This window comes from Stegodyphus dumicola, chromosome 6 (assembly GCF_044657685.1).
Source record: "Stegodyphus dumicola isolate Sdum_Otavi_A_Nest chromosome 6, ASM4465768v1".
Taxonomy (NCBI): domain Eukaryota; kingdom Metazoa; phylum Arthropoda; class Arachnida; order Araneae; family Eresidae; genus Stegodyphus; species Stegodyphus dumicola.
The window spans coordinates 91539273-91563108 of NC_140773.1; the positions used below are offsets into that span (position 1 = coordinate 91539273).

The 23836-nt window shown below is 29.2% G+C and overlaps 1 protein-coding gene across 1 annotated transcript in view; it reads left to right on the forward strand.

Moving 5' to 3' along the window:
* Positions 1 to 23165, forward strand: part of LOC118202627 (uncharacterized) — a 393249-nt gene extending 370084 nt beyond the window's left edge. The window contains exons 11-15 of the mRNA XM_085818671.1: positions 1020 to 1090; positions 1182 to 1339; positions 3351 to 3495; positions 10778 to 10921; positions 21337 to 23165. Of these exons, the coding sequence (XP_085674797.1) occupies positions 1020 to 1090; positions 1182 to 1339; positions 3351 to 3495; positions 10778 to 10921; positions 21337 to 21576 (758 nt within the window). The 3' untranslated portion in view covers positions 21577 to 23165. The remainder of the gene's footprint in view (positions 1 to 1019; positions 1091 to 1181; positions 1340 to 3350; positions 3496 to 10777; positions 10922 to 21336) is intronic.
* Positions 23166 to 23836: the final 671 nt, after the last annotated feature.

Consider the following 23836-nt stretch of genomic DNA (forward strand, 5'->3'; position numbering starts at 1 on the left):
TCATCCTTAGCTGCAAAAGCGCAAATGAATGAGATAAGGTATAATAATTAGATAAGATAAGAAAGCATAGACAGGAGATAAGCCTTTGGTGCCATCTGTTGATGAAACCAAAATTAAAACATAATTTCTTTAAAGGCTGAAGGCAAAGATGGATTGGAATTAGGGTCCTTAACTAGAACAGAAAGATTTATACATTAATTAAATTAATACATTAGTATAAAAAATAAAGAAGTCTGTTAAAAATTAGAATTGCTAGCACTGATATCTGCAACTATTTATATCATCAGAATTTTGAATTATATTTCAGTTTTATAGAAAAGAAATATTACTCTTAAGATTCATCACTCATAAATATTTTTAAATGTTTACAGCTAAATTTAGACAAAAATTTCTGTTGGATATTCATCTACATTAAGATTGCTCTGAGAAAGTTGGTAGTAAAGTAGAGCAGTTAGTGCAACTGAAAATGCTTTCTGATGTCAGGTAGTTTCATACAATTCAAGTTTTAATGCCTAATAATCTTAAATTATGTGAGTGTGTGATCTTTCTTTAAAAAAATACCTTCATAAAAATTGACCTCTTTGATAATACAGCAGCCTTACTTCTTTGAAGTGTTAGAATTTTATGCTGAGCAATAATTTTTGCATTTATTTCTTATAGTAGGTTTTCATTAAATGTAAATTGTTTTTATATGTCTGTGTATAAATTAAGTATTTTTGTCTTTCTGGTATCACTTTCAATATTTAGAAGTTTCTCTAATTTAGGGGTTAAGAAATCTTGTCTTAATTAGATTAGTAAATAAAAATTATGAAAACTTTGCTGTTATTGTAATTCAACACACAGTATGATTCTGATTTTCTTGTAAAACTAAATTTTGCTGTTTAGACTAGATAGGTAATGATGTTCTATGTTTTATGCCATTCTTATTTCTTATTATCTAAAATTATACACAATTTTACATATGATATATATTTTTGATTAAAAGTGTATCAGATGTTCATAATATGTAATTTAATTAGCACCTCTGGGTCGCAGAAGTTGGAAAATGCTGTATGCAACATTGCGAGATTTAGTGTTATATCTACACAAGGTAAGAAAATATATTTTTCTCGTGTGTTAATATGCTTTTTATATATATTTAGGGCATAAATGTGAAAATATTCTCTCTTATTTCTTCCTAGGATGAACATGGATTTAAGAAAAATCAACTGTATGATAGTTTGCATAATTCTATTAGAATTCATCATGCTTTTGCTGAAAAGGCAACTGATTACACAAAGAAGCAGTATGTTTTTAGGTTACATACTGCAGACCATGCAGTGTATTTATTTCAAACAAGGTACTTTACCTAGCTCTTAAGTCATAGTTTTCCATGCTTAAACTAACTAAATGCAATTTTTTTTAGCCTCTTTATGAAGGAAATACTAATAAATTATTCAATATAGTAGTTTGGGGTTCCTCTTCATTCAATTCTATGTATTGTTTGCTTCTATTTAGTTAATGGCACTATATTGTTGTACAGTAGAGTCCCACAAACTCAACATAACGTGGACTGAGAGACTTGAGTTTTACGAAGTAAGGGGCGGGTTTTTCAGAACTCTTAATATGTAACTATAAATCATTTTAGACACTTGTATCACAATATCAGGCATGGGAAAGTACAGCATACAATTAAATTAATTTTGATTTCTTTTATGTTAAGTTGTAGCACAATAGAAATCATAAAAAGATGAAATACCAAAAGATAATTGAGTAAAAAAATACATATAAAAATGAACAAAAATTATTAGTAGTAGTTCTCTGTAAAAAATATCATGTGATGGTAGATTATCTCTCACACTTATTTCGTTATCATTAAGCTTCATCCTATAGGCAGTGGAGGAACTAAATGTCCATACCAGATGCACCTTGCTCCTCCATATAACAAAATATTCCTTCAGGGCCTTCAGTCCTTCACTATGGGCCATCACTTTAGCTTTCTCGTTTTCTTCAATCTCTTCATTTTCTGATTCATCTTAATTTTTATCCACACTGCCTTTCACCTGTGCAACTATTTCTGCATGTCCTAAAATTTTACAATTTTCTCTTGTCCCATACATTTTTCAACATCACCATCACTAACTTCTTTGCAGCATTGAATTTTCTTAAATAAATCAACTATTTCACAATTTTCTGGCTCTTCTCTGCAAACGGCAAAAATTACAGAAAAAGAACACTCACTTCTTTAAACAGAACAGGAAACACATTCACATAAATATTAATTATATGTACTGTATGCAATATTTGCTTTGTTTGGCTTAAAAAAGTTCTTAAATCTTATCTTAAAAAGATAAAAAGATATCTTAAAAAGATAAAAAGATATTAAAGAGATATAATATTCTCTCTTATTTCTTCCTAGGATGAACATGGATTTAAGAAAAATCAACTGTATGATAGTTTGCATAATTCTATTAGAATTCATCATGCTTTTGCTGAAAAGGCAACTGATTACACAAAGAAGCAGTATGTTTTTAGGTTACATACTGCAGACCATGCAGTGTATTTATATAATCTATCTTAAAAAAGTTCCCAAATGTTGTTGAATTGTATGCAACATCAAGATATTGGTAGTCAAGTATGCGGGACTCTACTGTACTTTGTTTACTTCTTTATTGACTTTGCAATAGTTACATTTTTATTACTTGTATGTAATTACTCAGTATTCTATTTGCTACTTGTCTAAATTATTTTATTTTTTCCTTGTAAATTGTTTATAACTGAAGATGTAACTGTTTGAAAATTATCAATTATGTGTTTTAATTTTAATTTGGTACATTATTTTGAGGAGTGGTACTATATAACATTTATTATGGGAATTCATAAAAATTATAGAGTCATCAAATATTTACATTGGAACTGCAAAATTTTTCAGTTTAAATATTTAACAGGGTATCTATTTTCTAAAATGTTTACTGAGTATTCTTATTTTTGGCTTTATTTTAGTCACAGTTTGTTTCTTAATAATGTGTATATATACCATATATATATAGAGAGAGAGAAAGAAGTAAGAAATTAATCTTCTCTTTCCCCTGTTGTGCCCCTTTTTAAAAGATGTCTAATAGGAAGTGCATGATATATAAGCATGATAAATAATTGTGTAATCTACAAATACACCAACTTTCATCCTTAAACTTTATACCAACTTTCATCCTTAAACTTTATTCTTCTACTAAATACCATTTTACTGTGCCTCTTTGTTAGAAAAACCAATGTCTGGCTTTTCATTTTTTATAATTTTTTATCACCTAAATTAGTTTGAAAGAGACAATTTTCAGTTTTTTTTTTTTTTTTTTTTTTTTTCTAATTTTTAGTGATTCAAAGGAACTGGAAAGCTGGGTGGACACTATAAATCTTGTGGCAGCTAGTTTATCATCCCCTCCTTTGCCAAGTGGAGTGGGATGCCAGCGAAAATTCCAGAGGCCTTTATTACCTGTCAGCCATACAAAACTGAACTTGGTATCAAACTTTATTTCAAATTATATTTATTTTCTTTTATTATCAAAATTTAGTTTCTAATAATGTATTTATTCTGTATGTATTCTCATTCTATTGACATATTTTTTATTACGTAAATAATGCAACCTAATGGTGTAGATTTTGATTCAAGTCAATCAAATTTGAGGGCAATTAATTAAAGTTCTCTCTGCCTCAGCAACAAAAAAAGTATATTGAAATTAGATATTCTTCACAATTTATGCCAAATTAAGGATTTCTTTTGGGGGGGGTCTAATTTTAAATTTTACATTGGTGTTCCCCCCCACACACACTTTGAGGTTTTCTTTATATATATATATATATATATATATATCTTATTTATATTATCTTTTAAATTTGTATTATATTTTTTCCTTCATGCACATTTATTTTGTTTTCTGCATTTATATTTTGCATTTTGCCCAGAAATTGTATATAGACAGACAGATACCATGTCCAATAAAGTACTTCCTGACATTTATTTTCCAACCCTTGTTTGTAGACATATATTTCCAGTTACCCGAATGTTTTAAATGAAACAAATTTGCACGTTTTGGCAAATTTCAATTTAAAGAAATCAATTTTTATAAAAATTGTGAAATCTAAACTTTTATACATTATTCTTAATACATTACACGTAATTATTATTATTATTATTATACATTATACTTTATTTTTTATAGTGAATAAAATTTTTTACTCACTATAAGAAAAAATTAAGAACAAACATTGTGACTCATGTAGGAGAAAAGCTGACCAAGGTATTTATTTTAAACTTTCAGGTAACTTTTCTTGAAAATCCAGGAGTCATATTAAAATAGCAGAGAGCAATATTTAAATTAGTATCCAAATAAAAATATAATATTCTCTTAAAAAGGCATTGTCAGAAATAGATTCAGAGATGAGCATTAATATGCAAGCCATCATGAAAAGTTTTCCCCAATGCAAAATTTTTAAAGAGGTTTCATTTTTTATCACCTTTAAAACATTTTGATTATTTTAATTTTAGTTAAATTATCTTATCTGGGATTTCTTTTTCAATATTTATCCTAAAATATTTCCATTATTCGTAATCACAAGTTATAATTCAGAAATATGGCTCTGTTGAAAATTCTTCTTCTTAAAACTGACTGCTTCTTAAAAAAGACCAAGGAATTTTCAACATTATGTTTTATATATTTTATATCAATTTTATTAATTTTAGTGAATTATTTTATGTATTGTATATCAGATCTAATTGAATATTTTTTGTTTCTCCTTTAAAGTTGTTGCATATGTAGATCCATATTGAAGAGGAAGAATTCTGATTGCGTAATATGCTAATATGTTGACTTGGTAATATCTAAAGAACTTGGCAGTTGAGGCGGTTTTAATTCCGTTTTTATTTTCCAGTTGACACTTGTGGTCACAATCACTTGGCACTCTAGTCGTGCCTTTTTACAGAACATTTACATTTTTGATATTATTGCAACACCAAGCAAGACATTGAAGTTACATCCTAGCAGGATAGAGAGCGAAACTGAAGTGTGTAGCTATGCAAGATAGAAGCACATGAAGAGAAAGGTTTCGGTTTGAGTTAAAAGTTTCAGTTCACAATCATCAGCTTTATGTCATCAGTGCTGCACAGGCCATGCAAAAAGGAAAGATCTAGAAATGATGCAATCGAGAGATGTTATTACGATTTTTATAACAGAGAGAGAAAATTAAAGAGTTACCATTAGATTAAATTATAATTTTGATTCATAATTTTTTTATCTTACATGTATATATATATATATATTATAAAGACTTAAAGCAAGAAATTGGTAGCATTGAAGTTGATTGAATTCCTCTTCTGTTTTTGTTCATTTTTCTTTAAATTTCATTAATTTTTTAAATGGGACTTGTTTGTGTCAAATAGTTTTGGTTTTGATATTTTTTAAATTGTTTGTTGCATTTATAAGATTATTTGAAATTTATTAATTATGAACTTCAATTTTTGGTTTTTGAAAAATTAGTTCTAAATTTCTTACTTTGTGTCTTTAATGATAATTTTTCCGCAGCTTAATGTGTGAAAATACTAGGCATGTTTATATTTTGTTTTTGAAAGAATTATTTTGTTATTATATATATATATAATATTTATGTATTGGTCTCAATAATAAAATAATATACATTAGTGTTAATAATAAGTTTATAATTAAATACTAGTACAGTACAAAGTCCGAAATCCGGACTCGTCGGGACTTCGGCGAGACCGCATTTGGGATTTTTCCGGATATTAGATCATCAGTTTAAATCTAGGAAGATGGCATGTAGAAATTATAAAATAAAAAATATGAAATCGTGATTTATGAAATAATGAAGTATTTATGATCTAAAGGGCATCAAAATTTACAAAAAAATGCTTGATATTTATTTATTTACCTTATTAAACATTTCTTTCAATGTAAGTTCTTTAAGTTGCTTTGTTTTTTATGCTAATACTTTCTCTTTAATTCTGAAGACAGATATAATCTCTTGTTTAGTTACATTATTGAAGTCCTGTAACTGCTATTTCGAGAATTCCGACTAACTTGTCCTCGTTTTCAGTAACTTCTCTGTTACTTTCTTCGCTATCAGTAGTGGTATTTTCTGGATCTAGAACTATACTACAGATTTGGCCATTCATTGCTTGATTGATGATTCAGAAGCATTATCATCACAATGGAAAACTTCTTTTATATCATCTTCATTTATTACACTTCTCCACATTTCTTTACAAAATCCGTTAATTGGAAAATTTGGTCTTTGTTTTGTGATATACGAAAAACCTTTAAAATTAGCCGCTATCATCATCAAATTTAGGTATCCTTAACTGTACATATTTGGCTATGCATCATGGCTTGGCGACTAAGGACAAAATGTTCCGTTAAATTTTATCTTGCTTCTATCGCACACTGAGACAATTAAGCCTGAATTGTATTAGTTTAGTTATTTTTTATACTTATACCTATTTCTTGCACATGCTTAAGGCTTATCAAAGTTCTGAATAAATAAATTCTCACATATACTTAAGCCTTAATGAGGGCGGGCACTAGATATCTTACTGCTTGATGCAGTCTCTCTGAGTCATAAATTCTGCGACTCCGAGCGGCCATACGAGCCCTCGCGCTGGGTTTATGTGAATAACAAAACAGTTATTCTGAATTCAAATAGCTCTAAATGTAATTGATGAGTATCATAATCAAAATCTATATTTAGCATTTGGGAAAGAAATTTTTGGTAAATTTTTCCTCGTTTTTAGCACATTTAACTTAAATCTGTAATCATTGCCAAGTGTAATATCAACATAAAAGATTACCATACTCCTTTATTATTCAATTACTAACTTAAAAACTGTTTAGGCATCACTACATGAATCATTACTAAAGTTGTCATGTTTTAATAAACATGCGGTGATGAAGGAAAGTATAATAAATAAGGATTCGCCAGTTTACCATCAGATCAACGATGTAGCAATGCATCAGATTAGCTTTAGTGTAAATTATGGTAAAGCCGAAGGTTTTGGTTTGCGATGTGTGCCAAGTAGATACGCAACAACAGAGCCAAATTACTGATCGTACAAATTTATATTTAAATTATTGTTTCTTCAATAACAAGGTATTGTATTTAGTGTTGCATTGAAATTAAGAATCGGGACTGTCCTGATGTTTTATTATGCTTGGAGGAGGAAATCAAATGCGTGCATGCGTAAAGCCTATGAGAAAACGTTGTTGGTGGTTTTGAGGTCTGGATTTTAGATCATTCTGGATAATGGATGTCCGGATTTCAGACTTTGTACTGTTTTATTTATTTATTAGTATATAGTTTCTAAATTAAATATCATAATATTTGACTAATGACCCTTTGTTATGCAGAAGAAATAAAAGATTAAATAAAGTTAGATTTTGCTACATCTAAAGTAATAAAAAGATAACAAAATAGTCTTAAGTCTGTAAATTATATGCCAACGTATATCAAATCTATTATCAAAACTGAATCAAGAAATACATAATAAACCTTTTAATCAAATATCGTTGAAAGAAACTCAAGTGCAGCATCAGTAAGACAATGCAAAACACAAGCATTTAATAAAAACACTAATGTTGAATACAAGAGATTCTAGGATGGCATCTAGTATTTTGACTGGAAACTTTTGATAAGCACAATTGTCCATTCAGTTATCTGATAAATTTTCATGAACAATAATTCAGTAAATTACATATATTACATTGGTAAATGAATCAGAATTAGAATAAATTTAGCTAAATATCAATAATAATATATGTTAGATAATACTTGTCTTCAACTGCATGTAATTTTTCCTATATTTTTGCTTAAATTTACTGCAACTTATTTTAAGTTATTTAGCAGTCCATTTCTACATAATTTATTTACTTGTTAATAATGGCTAGTTGAAAGTTGCTGTCCTAATTGGTTAGATTATTGATTCATCTCTAAACTTAATATAATAACCTAATGTATGTCCATTTGTCACTCATCTGTTACTTAATTTTAATTATTTTTTGGTTTGTTTCTTGCTTTTGTTAGTTTTGGTTGCAATATTCTACTTATCTACTTTGCCTTAGAGGTATCTGACTTCTCTCCTTTTATATATTGCTGGTTTTAATTTTGCTATTATGTTTAGTGTATACTGGCATGTAACTTCTTTTGTTGGTTAATTTTGTTTAGCATTTTTGATCAGCTCGCTCAACTTAAAACTTTAAATTTATTTCATTTCTCTTTGCTTCATGACAGAAGATTATTATTTTGAATTTTGTTACTCTGCTTACATATCTTACTTATATTCACTACTTCCTATAAACAGTATGTAAAGGTGCTAAACCATCTAGAGGTATTAAAGGGAAAGGAGAATTTTCAATTTTTATTATTATTTTATTTTTCTCACATTAGTTACCTTATTTATATATATTCACCCAACTCTTTGAAAGGTTTTCTAGTTCCAAATGTGAAACAAAAAATTCAAGAAATATGAAAAGTTAATTCTTCTTACTGTTTATTTTCTTAGTTCCTGGAAATGTTTGGAAGCAATAAGTATAATATTAAGATATCATTTATCAGATTTTCATGAACAACATAACTCAATGTTAAATGGAAATTAAAATTTAGCATTTAAACCTTTTTTTAAATTGCATTAATTTGCAGTAGGGATTAAAAAGGTATACTGAGCTAAAAAAAAAAAAAAAAAAGGGGGTACAGTTCAATATCTCCTGTTCTACTGGGTGGATTGACGAAATTCAAATTTTGTTTTTCATGTCTCGAAAGTGCGACTTAAGATATATGTTAGATTTATATATAACATTCTAATATAGATATTTTAACATAAAATGGGACCTTTTCTGAAATGACATGCCACCTTTTTTCACATTTCGATTCTACGACTCAAACTGTGCCTTAATATTAAATTTTGTAAACTTTGGTGTGAAATTTACGGAGAAATTCAAAAATTTATCTTTGCAAATTTTTCCAGTTTGCGCCAAGAATAATTCATTTGGCAAACTTCTCAATTTATTGCAACATATTTTTCTTTATTTTTTTTTTTTTAATTTTAAAGGAGCAGGGAAAAAGTCATCATTTATTATTTCTAATAATTTCAACAACGTGCTTAAACTATGTTTGGCGTTATTATCACTTATAACAAATATGCCAAATTTCAAAATGCGCCAATATGTAAATTTACGTATATCCTTGGAAATTGTGAATGAAAACTAATTTTTTGCAGGTGTACTTAGAAATAGATCTACTTTAAGATGATGTTAAAAATTTTTTAGGTTATAATTGAAAATTTTTTTCGGAAATTTATAAAATGTATTTAAAATACAAATTTTAAAATAAATCATAAAATATGGCCGAATTTTATTTGAAATAAACCTAAATTTCGAATTCTGGAAGAAAGAATCAAGTAAGTTTAATAGAAAAAGAGATATTAATAAATATTTATATTCAATTAACACTGAGCAGCTAAAATTTTGAGAGCTAATTTTTTAAAAACTACTCATGTTATTTTTACGAAACTTGGCAGTTTGGCATAATTTGAGTTGTATTTAGAATCGAAATATGGAAAAAAAAAGTGGCATGTCATTTCAGAGAAAGTTCAATTTTACGTAAAAATACCAATATTAGAGCAATGCTATATATATGTCTAATACATATCCTAAGTCGCACTTTCGAAACATGAAAAACACAAGTGGAATTTCGTTAATCAGCCCAGTAGAATGGGAGATATAAAGCTGTCTCTCTCTCTCTCTTTTTTTTTTTTTTTTTTTCTTTCTTTCTTTTTCTTTTTTCTTCCTTCCCTGCCCTTACAGTGTACATAATGATAAGATTTCTCTGAATTAAAAGAAAATGAAAATATTTAGTAATGGTTTTTCTTCATTAATCTTCTAATCTATTTGAGCAGACACTAAAATAAGTAAATAAATAAAGTTTACTATGAACTTAAAAGGGGAAAAATACAGTTTCGAAACATTTAAATCAAAAGGGCAAAAGTGTGTATGCGTGTGTCAAAATAAATCAGATATTCCTTGCAATGTAAGCTTTTATATTTCTTCATTGGATGCTTTTATATTGTTAGCTATTAATATAGCAATATGAAAAAGGACAAATGTTAATGCAACTAAGTTTGTTTTACACATTAAAAAAAAAAAAAAAAAAAAAAAAAAAAAAAAAAAAAATCGGAAGTCGCTGAAAGGTCAGTGCAGAGTTGGCTATTTTTCACAAGCATGTGCAAAAAGTAGTTTTATGATCAAAATGTCATAAATCTAAGCATTTTTAGTTTCTTAAATATTTTATTCTCCTCCTTTAAAACTATATCATTACTCTCAAGCTATGTGTGTTTCTATCATAGTAAAATACTTCATTGCTAAAATGCATTCACATTATAAAAAGAATTACCAATCACATAAAAGCCTAAAGCCAGTGATAAAATGTCCAGATAATTTCTTCCTATTGTTGACACTTATCCTTTATTGTATCTTCTCTTCAACACCTTTTAAAATGTTGGTTATGGTTACATATTTTGTCAACAATATGTAATGATAAACATAATATGTTCACAACTAATATATTCTTTTAAACTTTGTCTTACAATTGTCTTTTCCTATTTTCTGAAATCTGTCTTGCTGTGACTGTGTGCTTGAACATTGGGTTACATTTTATAGATTATAATAAATAATAAATAATAGAATAAAGCATAGTTTCAAAAGTTTAAAAATTTATTTTTTCTCTTTTTCTCTGTTTGTAGAGAGAACAGCTTCAAGATCATGAAACAAGAATTGTTTGGTTGGAAAAAGAATATGAAGAATTGTTAACGAAAACACCAGAAAAAGGTTCCAAATCTCGATATGCACAAGAGTATGCTGAAAAAGAAGCACATCTTCAAAATGAAGTTAGTTTTATTTTTATGTACTAATTATAATTCATTTGATAAGTTATTGTCATTTAGATTATATCAATGTTTAAAATTTCAGCAAGATTTTTTTTCCTTCTTCCCCCTCCTTTTTTTTGTTTTTTTGTTTGTATTTGATTTTTTGAATTCTTTATTACTGAATATGATGTCTATTTATCTACTCAAATATATATATATATATATATATATTTAAATTTTTATATGTCACATAGAATATTTTTCATAGCTTCATAGTGTGAAAAGGTAATTTATTAGTTAATAACTGCCATGGTAATCAGTAAAGAAATTTTTAAATAAAAAAAATTATTTCTTACAGGCAGCTTCAACAGCTGCTAATTACGTCTGCTTTCATGTTCTGTATTATGTTCATGTTTTTAACTCTTTGGTGCTTTTTATTCTATTAGTTTAAATAGGCAACATGTTAAAGTAAACCCTATATCTATTGTGTTAATTTACATGTTATTTTAATTATATATAATAATACAAAGTAAGTGCCTCTCTTAAGAGTCACAGCCTGGTAATAACTGATTTGTGAAAGTGACATGTTTACAGTATATTCGAATCTTACTGTACAGTTAACATTTTAAAAATGAGATATAACATAAATATTTTAGCTACAGTGATATTGGATGTCAGAAATATGGCATGGTGTCTTTTAGTCGGAATAGCTCTTGCTGAATTGAAATGCATCACATGTTGTGATTATTATACTGCATTTTTCAGTTATAATTAAAATGATTAATGCTGTTCAAATTATATTTGATTATATTTTCCTCCTGTAAGACAAGACAGAAGCCAAATGGTAAAGTCACTGAACACTGGCAGTTCGTTCCAAGGTTCGAATCCCGTAAATGACCTGGCTGCATGGCCATTTTTGTGGTTTTCCCCAAGTGTACATATATGGGAACCAGTTTCTCTTAGAAAGTCCTACACAAAAGCATCTTTCTGCTTAGGCAGATAGCTCAGGTGCTTTGCTATAATCACATAAACCAAAATAAACCTTCTGTAAGACAGTAAATATGCAAACTTTCTAAACCAACTCTTTTTAACCCTTCTTTGATTTTGTTCTTGCATGTCAGTTGAATAAAAATGTTCTTAATCTTATCTTCTTACAGCGTTTTAATGATTAATTTTAGCATGTTAGTCTCCATTAATTTCAACTCGTATATGATGGTGAGTACTAGTCTGTTTTTTGTCAATATTATTTGGCTGCTTTGATTTAATGTTTTTAATGAACACCTGTATATGCAGTTGTGTGAAAGACCTTTTTGTGCCACAAAAATTCTAATCTATAAAATGTTGAATGACATATAAAGAAATAACTACAATGTTTGTGTTAAATTTTTTAATAAAATTTTAATTCCAGCATTTAAACTGTTATTTTGCTTGTTTATCTGTTAGCAGCATCGTCAGTGACAAAAAGTATTGTGTCATACTCCACTTGTTCTTCTCTATTCAGCAAAGTATTTGTTACTTACAAGACACTCACTCTTAGGTTTTTCTTAACCAAATTATATATAGAAAAACTCCTTTCACAATAAATAATTGTGAGGAAAATTCAAAATAATATTTGGAATTTCATCAAGGAGACTCTATGTTGGAATAAATTGTAAAAGCTCAAAGCAACTGTCCTTCCATCTCTCAGTTTCATATTCCCAAGCAGTAATAAAATAAATTCTGGAATATTTCTCTTTCACTAAGGAACTCTTCCTTATTTATGTCAGTGCGATCATAATAAGTACCATTTCTATTTTCCATTCAAATTTTTTGATGGTGTGTAAAAAGGTATGGCAAGAAAGTGTATCTATAAGTCTCGTTGTACTTTCTTTCATCATTCTACCCGGCATAAAAACAAGTCTCTCCTCAATTTTATATCACAATATGGAATCTCACGATTCTTACCTCACCAGTGACTGATTGGATAAGATGGCTGAATACTGGTTGTCCAACTTGGGGTCAAATCTCAAACCACAGGCTGGCTTGCCTTATTTGGTAACCTTCTGTGTAGCATCAGATATGTAACATTATATTCATGCATACATGATGTAAATATGAGCCAGCTGTAATTTTTTTAAGCTCTTTGTGGAGAAGTTTTTACATCCATGGAGATATCTTGCCCGTTAGATAAGCAATCGTAGTGAACTTTGCTACGATCCAGTAAATCTCAATTTGTCTTTCTGCTCTGAATCTCCATATGACTGACTGTTATAGTATATTTCAGATGAACATTAACTGCCACCTCTAAAAATATGCCACTTGAGGAGGAGAGCCCTATAGCTATATCACTGTGTGTGTGTTACATAAAAAGTGGCCAGTGCTCCCTGTGTACAAACCATGTTTTCATAAAATTTTATCATACTCTTATTGCCTTTTATATTAACATTCAAGAATTACCCATTACATAAGTCAGAAATGGAAAAAATAATTTCTTCTTGGAACTGTTTTTTTTTAGTAGATATCAAACTAGTCTTTTGACATCCTCATTGGCTATATATAATCATAGTAAAAATAAAATTGATATGTGACCATGTGTCATTGTGTGACATGCATCATCATGCTTTGCACAATGTTATTAAGATGAAATAATACTAAAATACTACTTTTTGTGAATACAGATTTTTACTGTTTTTTTACTTGTGCAATCTGTGGAATATAATTCTGTTGATTGCTGTACTGAAAAGCACTTTCTCAAAGACATGCAAAACATATTGATCTATTAAATGCACAGTGCATGTACAAAGGATTTACTTTTTGGACTAACTTGTTTCAACTAACCATTACTAGAACATATTAACTTGCTTCCATTAAAATAATGCTCATTTATGGAAAGAAATTTGAATGTAATTATATTTGATTTTAAGCAGCTCATACCTGTCATTACAAACTTAGTTTCTGAAAGAGAAAAAGAAGTTTTTATTTATTTATTTACAATGCAATTATTGACAACTAACTCATTGCAAACAAAGTACTCACCATGCACCTTCTGTTTTCTGAAGTGAAATTTTACCTTAAAAGTATTATGTAATTTTAATCTTAATAATGACAAGCTATAATTATAACCATGGTTCTACAACTTCCATTTCTTATGTAATCCTGCATGCATGTTGCTGCTACTATATATTCGCTTGTTTTTATACTTAATAATATGCTACAGAAGTAACCTTTTTTTAATAATTAAGCAATTAAGCATCTAGTAGCCTAATCTTAATCTAACTTTTATCCTTAAGCATCTAGTCTCATATTTTAAGCATCTAGCCTGACTTTTGTTTGCTTCAATAATGCTGGTTTAACAATATATATAGCATGGTGTCAGAATGAAATGACAAGCTTTTTCAATTTGTTAATCGCTGAATCGTAACTTTGGCAATTTTGTAAATGTGAGCAATGGTACAAAATATGCTATAAATTGAACCATTTTCTCCTGGTGATAACTCAATAGAGGCAGGTTCAGAATGGTGATGGAGTTATGAACTTTATGAATATAGATGACAGATTCTTAAACAGCTGTGAAATATTACAAGGAGGAGGATGAAACATGTGTTGTGTTACTTCTGAGCATTCTAATTGATGCTGTTAGTAACAAGAGAGGTATAAACGGCCTGACTAACAACTTTCTAAGAAATAGAGCCAGGGCCATACTTAAATAGCAAAACCAAAGCCATTCTTATTCGCAGTGCATTCAAAGACCTTGTTTGCATTGTGGTTGAAAACATCAACAAAAAGCCCATTGCTTGGTGCAAGGAAACGTGTAATAAATATGCAATGCTGAATCATTTTTCAAGTATTTTCAGGCAACCCAAAAAACAACTAGCATTGAGAAAGCACCATTAAGCTTTCTGAATTATCTCATCCAGTTATTGCTTATATTCTTTCTACAATTAGTGTAATTGGTTGGTTACCACAAATTAGTGTTAATGTATTCCCAATTGCTTTCAAATTAGATACCGGTGCGCAGGTAAATGTTTTACCTTATTTTATATTTCAAAAACTAAATGATAACCGTTACCTCACCCAACTTCAATAAAAGTTTGTACGTATGCTGGTGATGCTTTGCCATTTGTTGATGAATGTATTCTTGAGTGTGTTAATAAGCATCTTTTAAAATTTATTATTGTAAGTCTTGGATGTTCAACCAGTATTGAGTGCAGCAACATGCATTAATTAAAATTTTATTTTGATGGTTTAATCATTCCATACCAACCAAATATTCTAGAAATATACTGGATACTAACTCATCAAAACTATAACTGTGGTACTTCAATTTCCATGTCTTATTTTTGCTGCTGCTTGTTTACAAATTTTTTGACTTAGTAATATTTTACTGAATAATTAACTTATCCTTAAAACATGTATTTCTTTTTTTTTTTTTTCAACTATGTTAGTGGAACAACATATGCATATAGTAAAAAAGATGACATTTTAGGAGCATTTCATAAATTCAGAAAACTCTAATGGCTGAACAGAAGAGCATTATCATTAAGAATAAGAGTATCCTGCTCCTAAACAGTAATACTGAAACTTTAAGAGTAAATGTGATAAATTTGTATATATGGTGAAGCTTTATGTTCATGAAGAAATGGAATGAAATTATGATTTAGTGATTTTTTATGCTATGTGTCAAGTATGGAGTTAAAGAAAACAGTAAACGAATATATAATTTACACTTTCAAAATCAAACGAATTTAAGCACTGAAATAAGAAAACATTAGATTCATTGTAACACTTCCAGTCCTTCTCAGCTCAATAATAATAATATAATAAAAAAAACTATACACATGAATGCTTTTAATCCACATTTGTTAGTAAATGCATAACATTTGAGGCTAATTGTAGCTTGAGTCATTTTTCTCGATGTAAAGAGCAATAATATGCCGTGAACATCAATGCTCCTAAAATGTCATCTTTTTTACTATATGCATATGTTGTTCCACTAACATAGTTGAAAAAAAAAAAAAAAAAGAAATACATGTTTTAAGGATAAGTTAATTATTCAGTAAAATATTACTAAGTCAAAAAATTTGTAAACAAGCAGCAGCAAAAATAAGACATGGAAATTGAAGTACCACAGTTATAGTTTTGATGAGTTAGTATCCAGTATATTTCTAGAATATTTGGTTGGTATGGAATGATTAAACCATCAAAATAAAATTTTAAATCAATCCAAATATCAATGCGTGATAAAAATCGCAAACGTGAAATGTCAGCCATTAATCAAACTCACAAAACGAAAGCACTACGAGATTTTCTACTTTTATGCCATACATTTATAACTGTGAAACAAACGCAAATTAAAACGTAAACAATATACGCTCACATGCAGGAAGAATTAATGTCACAAGAGCAATAGAAGCTCATTCGTCCATTTTCGAAACCCCTCCCTCAGTGGCTACGCTGATGTACACTTGTGAAATATGCACTCGGTTACATGCGTAAAGTAGTAGCAAAACCGAAACTTGGATTTAGGGGATTCCTGGAAAACTGCAAAAGGTAGGAAAGTTATTTGATTTTTATTTTGAAAGTATGGAGAAGTTAATTGAAGAATTAATAAAGCAAAATGAAGCTTTAATGGTCGCATTGCAAGAGAAATCGGAACATAAACAAGACAAAATTTTTGTTTCTTTTCATAAGTTTGATGAAACGGTAGAAAATTTTGATTCGTTCGTAGAATGATTTAACCCTTTGCGGCATGGTGGGTCAATATATGTCCCACCTAATTAATATTTATTTTCTCACTTAGCAATTTCCGTTAGAAATTTTCTAATCTTTTAAAAATAATCTATTTTAGTTATTATTTTTCTCAGTAGATGTTACTACTATACCAGGGCTTAAGTTGATAAGTAAAAAATATTCAAAATAGGATCACAAGAGTGATATCCATGTATCTCCCATTTTTCAATATTTTAAAAATTTTGGTATACAATTTATGATATGTATGATTCTTTTTAATATTCAAAGGTATTTTATTTTCAAAAATCTTTATTGGATTCAATATTTGATAACATTAATTTTGCAGTTGAAATAAGTGGGTTAAAATTTGTCCCACCACACACTTGAATTTCCGCTCAATAGATGGCAGCACTCACGATTATTTTTTCTTTTCTTTTTTGCATCTACTTTTTTCGTGATTTCGCGCGCTTTTACATAAGTTGTATGCTCTGATGTGCTAAAATGTCTAGAAAAAAGTTAACAACTCAGGAAGCTTTGGATCTTTTTGCTGAATTGCCATCCAATTGGGACTCAAATGCTTCAGATGTCAGTTCTGATTCAGATGAAATTGAAATCCAGGAGAGAATAACTGAGGTTGAAGTTATTGCTGAAGAAGAAAGGGAAGTAGTTATAATTTGTTTCGCTTTTTAAAGACACAGACCTATCTATATGTGGCACTGTAAATATGAATCGGAAGTATCTAACCAAAAATTTAAAAGACAAATTTATGTCAAGGGAATATATAGACTTTTCAGTTAGCCATGATTCAATTTATTGCATAAAATGGAAGGATAAAAGATCCGTTTCTATCCTGTCTTGCTTGGAAAAGGCAACTGAAATGAAAGAAATTAATAGAAAAGAACGAGATGGAAAGACAAAAAAGTACTGTGCTCAAACAGCATTATTTCATACAATAAGAATATGGGATATGTCGACTAATTGATCAACTGAAAGGACTATATGAAATACACCGCAAAAGCAAGAAATGGTGGCACATGATTTTTTTTTTTTTGACTTTTTTTTTTTTTGACTTTTTAGATGTGAGTATAGTAAACGCATTTATTCTATTTAAGTTTGTTCGCGAACCCGATCATGATGTAAAAACAATGAAAGATTTTCTTCTCTAAGTTATAGAAGATCTAATGGCACTTGCAGGCAAGAAACAGCTGAAAAGAAAACTGAAATCCCCAGTTCAAATAAAAAATGAAAAACCCGTTCGTACAACCAGAAAAGAGACTAAAACATGTATGTCACACGCCAAAGAGAACGAGCAGAAGAAGATGTGCATATTGCAGCACATTGAAAGAAGAATGATGAACATTTTGGATGTGTGAAACATGTTAAGTGCCTCTATGCTTACAAAAGAATGAAACAACATGTTTTTCAAAGTTTCATGAAAATGACTTTTTTTCAATTTTAATCATATATAAATGTTTTTGAATCAAGTGTCAATTTTAATATTTTATTTAGTATATCTAAGTTTCAAATTTTAATCTTAAAATAATATTCAAGAAAATATTTTTTGTTCCTAAAATTTAAAAATATGAAATATATATATGCAAAATGTGCATTTTGCAAAATTTTTCAAGTCATGCATATATGCAATAAGTACAAAATGCATTTTAGTGTGTTTATTATGAATATTTTAGAATGCACGCTTTATTTTGTTTATTCATTCCACATACGATTTTTTTTCCTGCTATACACCAATATGCTATAAGACATGTGCTAGTTGCATGGTGGGACAAACGGTATTCCACCTTCCCCCGTAAAAAATAAAAGCGCAGAATTTTTTCCAAGCCTTAAAGGCACTTAAGTAAGTCCATCTGACTTATTCTAAGGCATTTTTTTAAAGATTAAAATATATTTTAAATATGTGTGTCGCAAAGGGTTAAGGCTTTTTTGGACATTCAAAATGTTCCAGAGGCAAAAGTGGGAAAGTTCTGATCTCAAGCTTGAATGCGAAATTGTATAATTTCACGTAGATTTTGCAGTCCCGATTTTTGAACGAATGTTCTTGATTATCATTGATGCACATTCTAAATGTCTAGAAGTGTATACCTTAAAGTCAATAAATTCCTTTCAGACAATTGAATGTTTGAGAGACTGTTTTGCAAGATACGGACTGCATTTAGTAGTAGTGAGTGACAATGGTCCTCAGTTCACATCGGGGGAATTTGAAACTTTTATGAGGAATAATGGAATTAAACACAAAACGTATGCTCCATTTAAATCAGCAAGTAACGGGCAAGCAGAGCGGTACGTTTACATCGTTAAACAAGCATTACATGCAATGCAAGGTTATCCAGGAAATATTAAGCAAAAACTTGCCATATTCCTCATGAATTATAGAAATGCACCGAACTTGACAACTTTGTTAAGTCCAGCAATGTTATTCTTAAAAAGGGAAATTAGAACTCGAATTGATTTAGTTGTTCCAAATCTTAGACGAAAAGGGAAGAACACATCCGAAGGAATACTTATGATTTCAAAGACAGAAATTTTGAGATCGGAGAAAAGGTTGCCATTCGGGATTATAGATTGGCAAATTCCCGATGGAAAATTCGCAGAGTGACAAATAAGGATGGAGCGCTGCATTATACCATTGACGTTCAAGGAACTTTACTGCACCTGCACGTCGATCAGATCAGATCGGTAGGGAGCGAGGTTCCATCTGCACCGGTAATCTATGAACCTCGTATGGCTGCTACTTCAGATGGCAACGTGAAGCCACAGGCTCCGGACAAGGGCATCGAACAAAGAAGTGAAGCTGTGCAAACTTCAGCCGGACTTGAAACATCGTCAGTTCCAAGGAAAACTGAGCCAGTCATTCCAGTGAATACTGATAAAGAGTTGCAGCAACCCCAGCGAGGACTTAGACAATCTTTTCGCATCCGCAAAGCTCCTCAGAGATTAAATCTCTAAATAAGTGGGGAGGGATGTAGCATCTGTTTTCGAGAGTATCAGTACTCTTATACCTGAGAACCTCTGTGAACGAGAGTAGAGGAGAATATAACAAGGAGGTTAACCTCCTTTAAATATAATGTAACTGCGTAAATAGCGCATCGCTGCTGTATTATGAGTTAGTTAGAAATAAATGTTTGTGCCGTGAACTAGTCTGTTTTGGTTGCGTCATGCACTTCACTAACCCACATTGCTAGACACAACAGATTCTATTTGTAATAATTAAAAAAAAAAAGGTCAAAATTGTGGATATTGAAGAAGTTCGGGAAGCACTTCCGCAGAGAACCCAGTAAATGTAAACATTGCCAACTTTAGCGATAATAGTTCAAACCTGGTAAGCCATCGGATTTACCCTATTCTCTTGTTCGAAGTTTGCAACCATTCCTCTTGCGTTTATTTTGTTGAATTTTCACTGTCGTTGTTCGCATTTGCAGATTTATATTATTATTCTCTTATTTATTATTATTTTTTCTGAATTTTTTAACAACGAATAGATAGAAATATTTTCGTAGATAGATGTGGGTTCTCGGTTCAGGATGAAAGGAGGGATGAATGCTAATTTGTAACACAGCTGTTCACGTTGTGTTCTTAATTATTAACAGCTCTAAAAACCATGAGGTTTCCAACGTCTAAAATAATTTTTTTCCGTAGACTGCAAAAATGTGCATGTGCATTTTAAATAATTAAGTAATGCTTTTATTTTTATTATTGGTAATTGTCATCTAAAATTATGAGAATAAATCAATTTTTATGGCGTAAAATTTTAACAAGATAATATATTGTTAATGCTTTTCTAACAATAACCTTTCAGAGGATGGCAGGTGTGACATAAATAGATGATTAAATTGAAATAAAATATATTAATGATTATCTAAGATGACAGAATAGTTTGATGCATCACCATGGTCATCAAAATTAGCAAACCTTTGCTGGTGTCAGGAATATATTGTTTTCTGTGTTAACTGGAATTTAAGACAATTTTTTTTCGTATATCACGTTTAACCGGTTAATTTCAGTATATTAATACTAATTTATATTTTTTAAATGAATTTTTATTTCCGTTATAAATGCTTATATATTGTCTTATGCTTAATAATATATTCTTTTCTGTGCTAACTTGAATTTAATACAAATTTATTTTCGTATAGCACGTTTAACCGGTTAGTTTTACATCTACATGCTTAATTAAGACACAATAACACGCCGAATAAATACTAATTCAGAAGTCAAACAACAAAAATCAGCGTTATATTCACAAAATTTTCACAGTGAAAATTTTGTGAATATAACGCTGATTTTTGTTGTTTGACTTCTGAATTAGTATCTACATGCTTATTATCTGTGAATTTTTACTACCATATGTTTAATATATTGTTTTTGTGTGCTAACTTGAATTTACATGCACTAAAAATCACATTTACGGCCCTACTCATCGTAGATGAACCACGAGCTTGGCTAGTAAAAATGCAACGGCGCCATTGGGTTCTCTGCGGATGAAAACCCGAAGTTAGATAAGTATGAAATGTGTAATGTGTACTCAAAATGTTACATATATATATATATATAAGCAAACTGTTATGTTCTTGATGCTAATTTTTTCTGTCAAAATTCGAGCATATCCTGAATTTTTTTCCAAATAATTTATGAATGTAATTTCTGAATGAATCGTTTTTTACTTTTTTAAGCAGTTCTTTGTGTATAACTAAATATTTGTCTTATTGCAGTTAACAAGGTATCGTACCTATGCATATTTATTACGGACTCGAATGGCACAGTATCCAGAACTTGAAACTCCATTGGTTCAGACAAGCATAGGTGAATTAGAAGAACCTGTTGAGAAAGCCAAAACAGAAAACAGTCCTGGGAATTCTCCAGCTAAGAAAAGTGTAAATGCTACAAAGTCTGCAGAATGTGGTACTTTACAAAATAAAACTAGCCCGAAAATTTTAAAAAGCTGTGATTGATTGATGAAGTACAATTATTACTGTCTAAGATGTTACTGTTTTCTAGAAATAATTTCTTGATGGCAGCATTTTATGTGCCTAACAATGAAATGCTAAACTATGATTTTGGAGCAGCATTTGTATATTTTCTATTTCATTGTAAATCAGAACCATTGACTATATCCTTAGCTGCTTTGGTCTTATTCTGAAACTTGGTGCTCAATGATGATAGCTTATCATTGTACAGATTTTATCATAAAGACTATCGAATCTCATAGATTTTAAGGTGCCAACATTCTGCGCAGTAAACGCAGTTTCTGATGTTCCATCATTTCCTATATTAGGTAAAGTGGCATGTCACTAGGTTTATCTGTAATGTATGCTTTAATTCTGTAAGATAAAATGTAATTATCAATATTTTTGCATTCGACTTCACTTATCAGTGTTAGGCCGATTTATTCTTGCAATATTTTTCTCATGTTCACTGCCTTCTTTTTATTTTGAAACTAATGTTCACATTATTTCTTAGATTCTTTTTTTATATGATTTTGCTACCTTGATTTAAAATAAAAATTTTCCCAGAAAAAATCTGCCATCTATATTAAAAAAAGAAATAGATATTTTATAACCCAAGTTGGAGTTTAATTTGTATGTTTTAATTCATTAGGTAATAAAGCCAATTTATTTCCATGAAAATATCCAAAAAAAGACTGAAATTTTGTGAAATTTTTTAATCGTTATTTGTTACATGTTAGAAGACATTTCAGAAATTTATAAAATTCTTCATCTATTCACATCCTATTCTAAGCTCCAAATATTAAATTATATTAAAGTTTGTGGCACATTTGTTTAATAAAATTCATATGTTAAATGGAAATATCTTACGATACTTGTGATGCATTCAATATATTATAAATCATGCATCAGTCTAAATGAAGTGCCTAGTCATGCCTCAAATGGTAATCATTCTTACACAGTCACCACTCTTATTTCTATTCAGAAAGTATTTTGTAATAATTTCATAAGACTCTTTATGAGTTTTATTGATTAATTATAAAACTGTAATTTTATTTTTGTGTAGAAATTTCTTTTTTTAAAATCGTTATAAATTTATTAATTTATGAATTAAGGTCTGTAGAAGCCTTTTGTGAACATCCTCTGTTGGTTTACTTGTGACTATCATTTATATCATTTTTTCATTTTGTAAAATATCAGCAACATAATTATAAATGGGATTAGATTTGTTAGATAGATTTTATGTTAACTTCTCAAAGGAAATTCCTGCATGAAAATATATTTTCAAAACTCTTAAGAAAAGTTGAATCTTGAGTAAAAGATGCAATAAAATTCGTCAGCAAATGAATATGCCTTAGTTTTTGAAAAGGGAAAAAGATTTGATGGTAAAGATAAAGATTTGATTTAAAGTACATAAAATTGGGACATTTATATGTAATGGTAGTTTTTGATGCTAACTTTCTTTCACTATTTTTTTTTAAACTTTGATGTTCATTTTAATCTAACTAAAAATTATTAATTGGCATATCTTTCTCGAGCAGGTTTTAATTTATTATCAAAAAAAAAAAAAAAAAAAAAAAAAAACTAAGGAAAAGCTATTTATTTTGATTATATGTTATTTAACAAAAATGCCTTGTTTTTATACACTTTTGCCATCTTTTGCTAGCATGGAAAATGTTTTAAAATTTGGTACTTTCCCATAAATCTTATTTTGCTTGAAAGGCAGTGGTAACAAGTAGTTTGTTATGAATGCCAACTTTGACGTCCAAAGAGGAAACAAGGTTAAAATAGAGTAAAAATGTGATGGATTTGTATAAATATGTTTATTTTTGAAAAGCGATATTTGAATTTATTACTACACATTTAGAATTAAAATTATTTATTCTATTTATAATTTCATTTTTGTATTTCAAATTGTGTGAAGACCTTAATTCATAGTTTGAAAGTACATGTAATAAGAATATTTTCATTATTTTCCTGAGCTTTTAATGTGCCATATTTGTTTTTATTTGTGAAAATGTTGGAAGCATTTTCTTAATTTTCGATACCATTTGATAAAAAAAAAAGAAGATGTGAACTTAGACTAGTAAGAGCTTATAGTTAAAATACTTCTTTTTTATTAATGATACATTGAAACTTGATTGTTTGTCTGTATCTTTAATAAATTAAAAAATAATATTTTATATATATATTGGATGCTGTTAAAATGTGTCTATAAAAATCTGTTAAATTTATACGGAAAACCTGAATACAATATTTGTTTTTA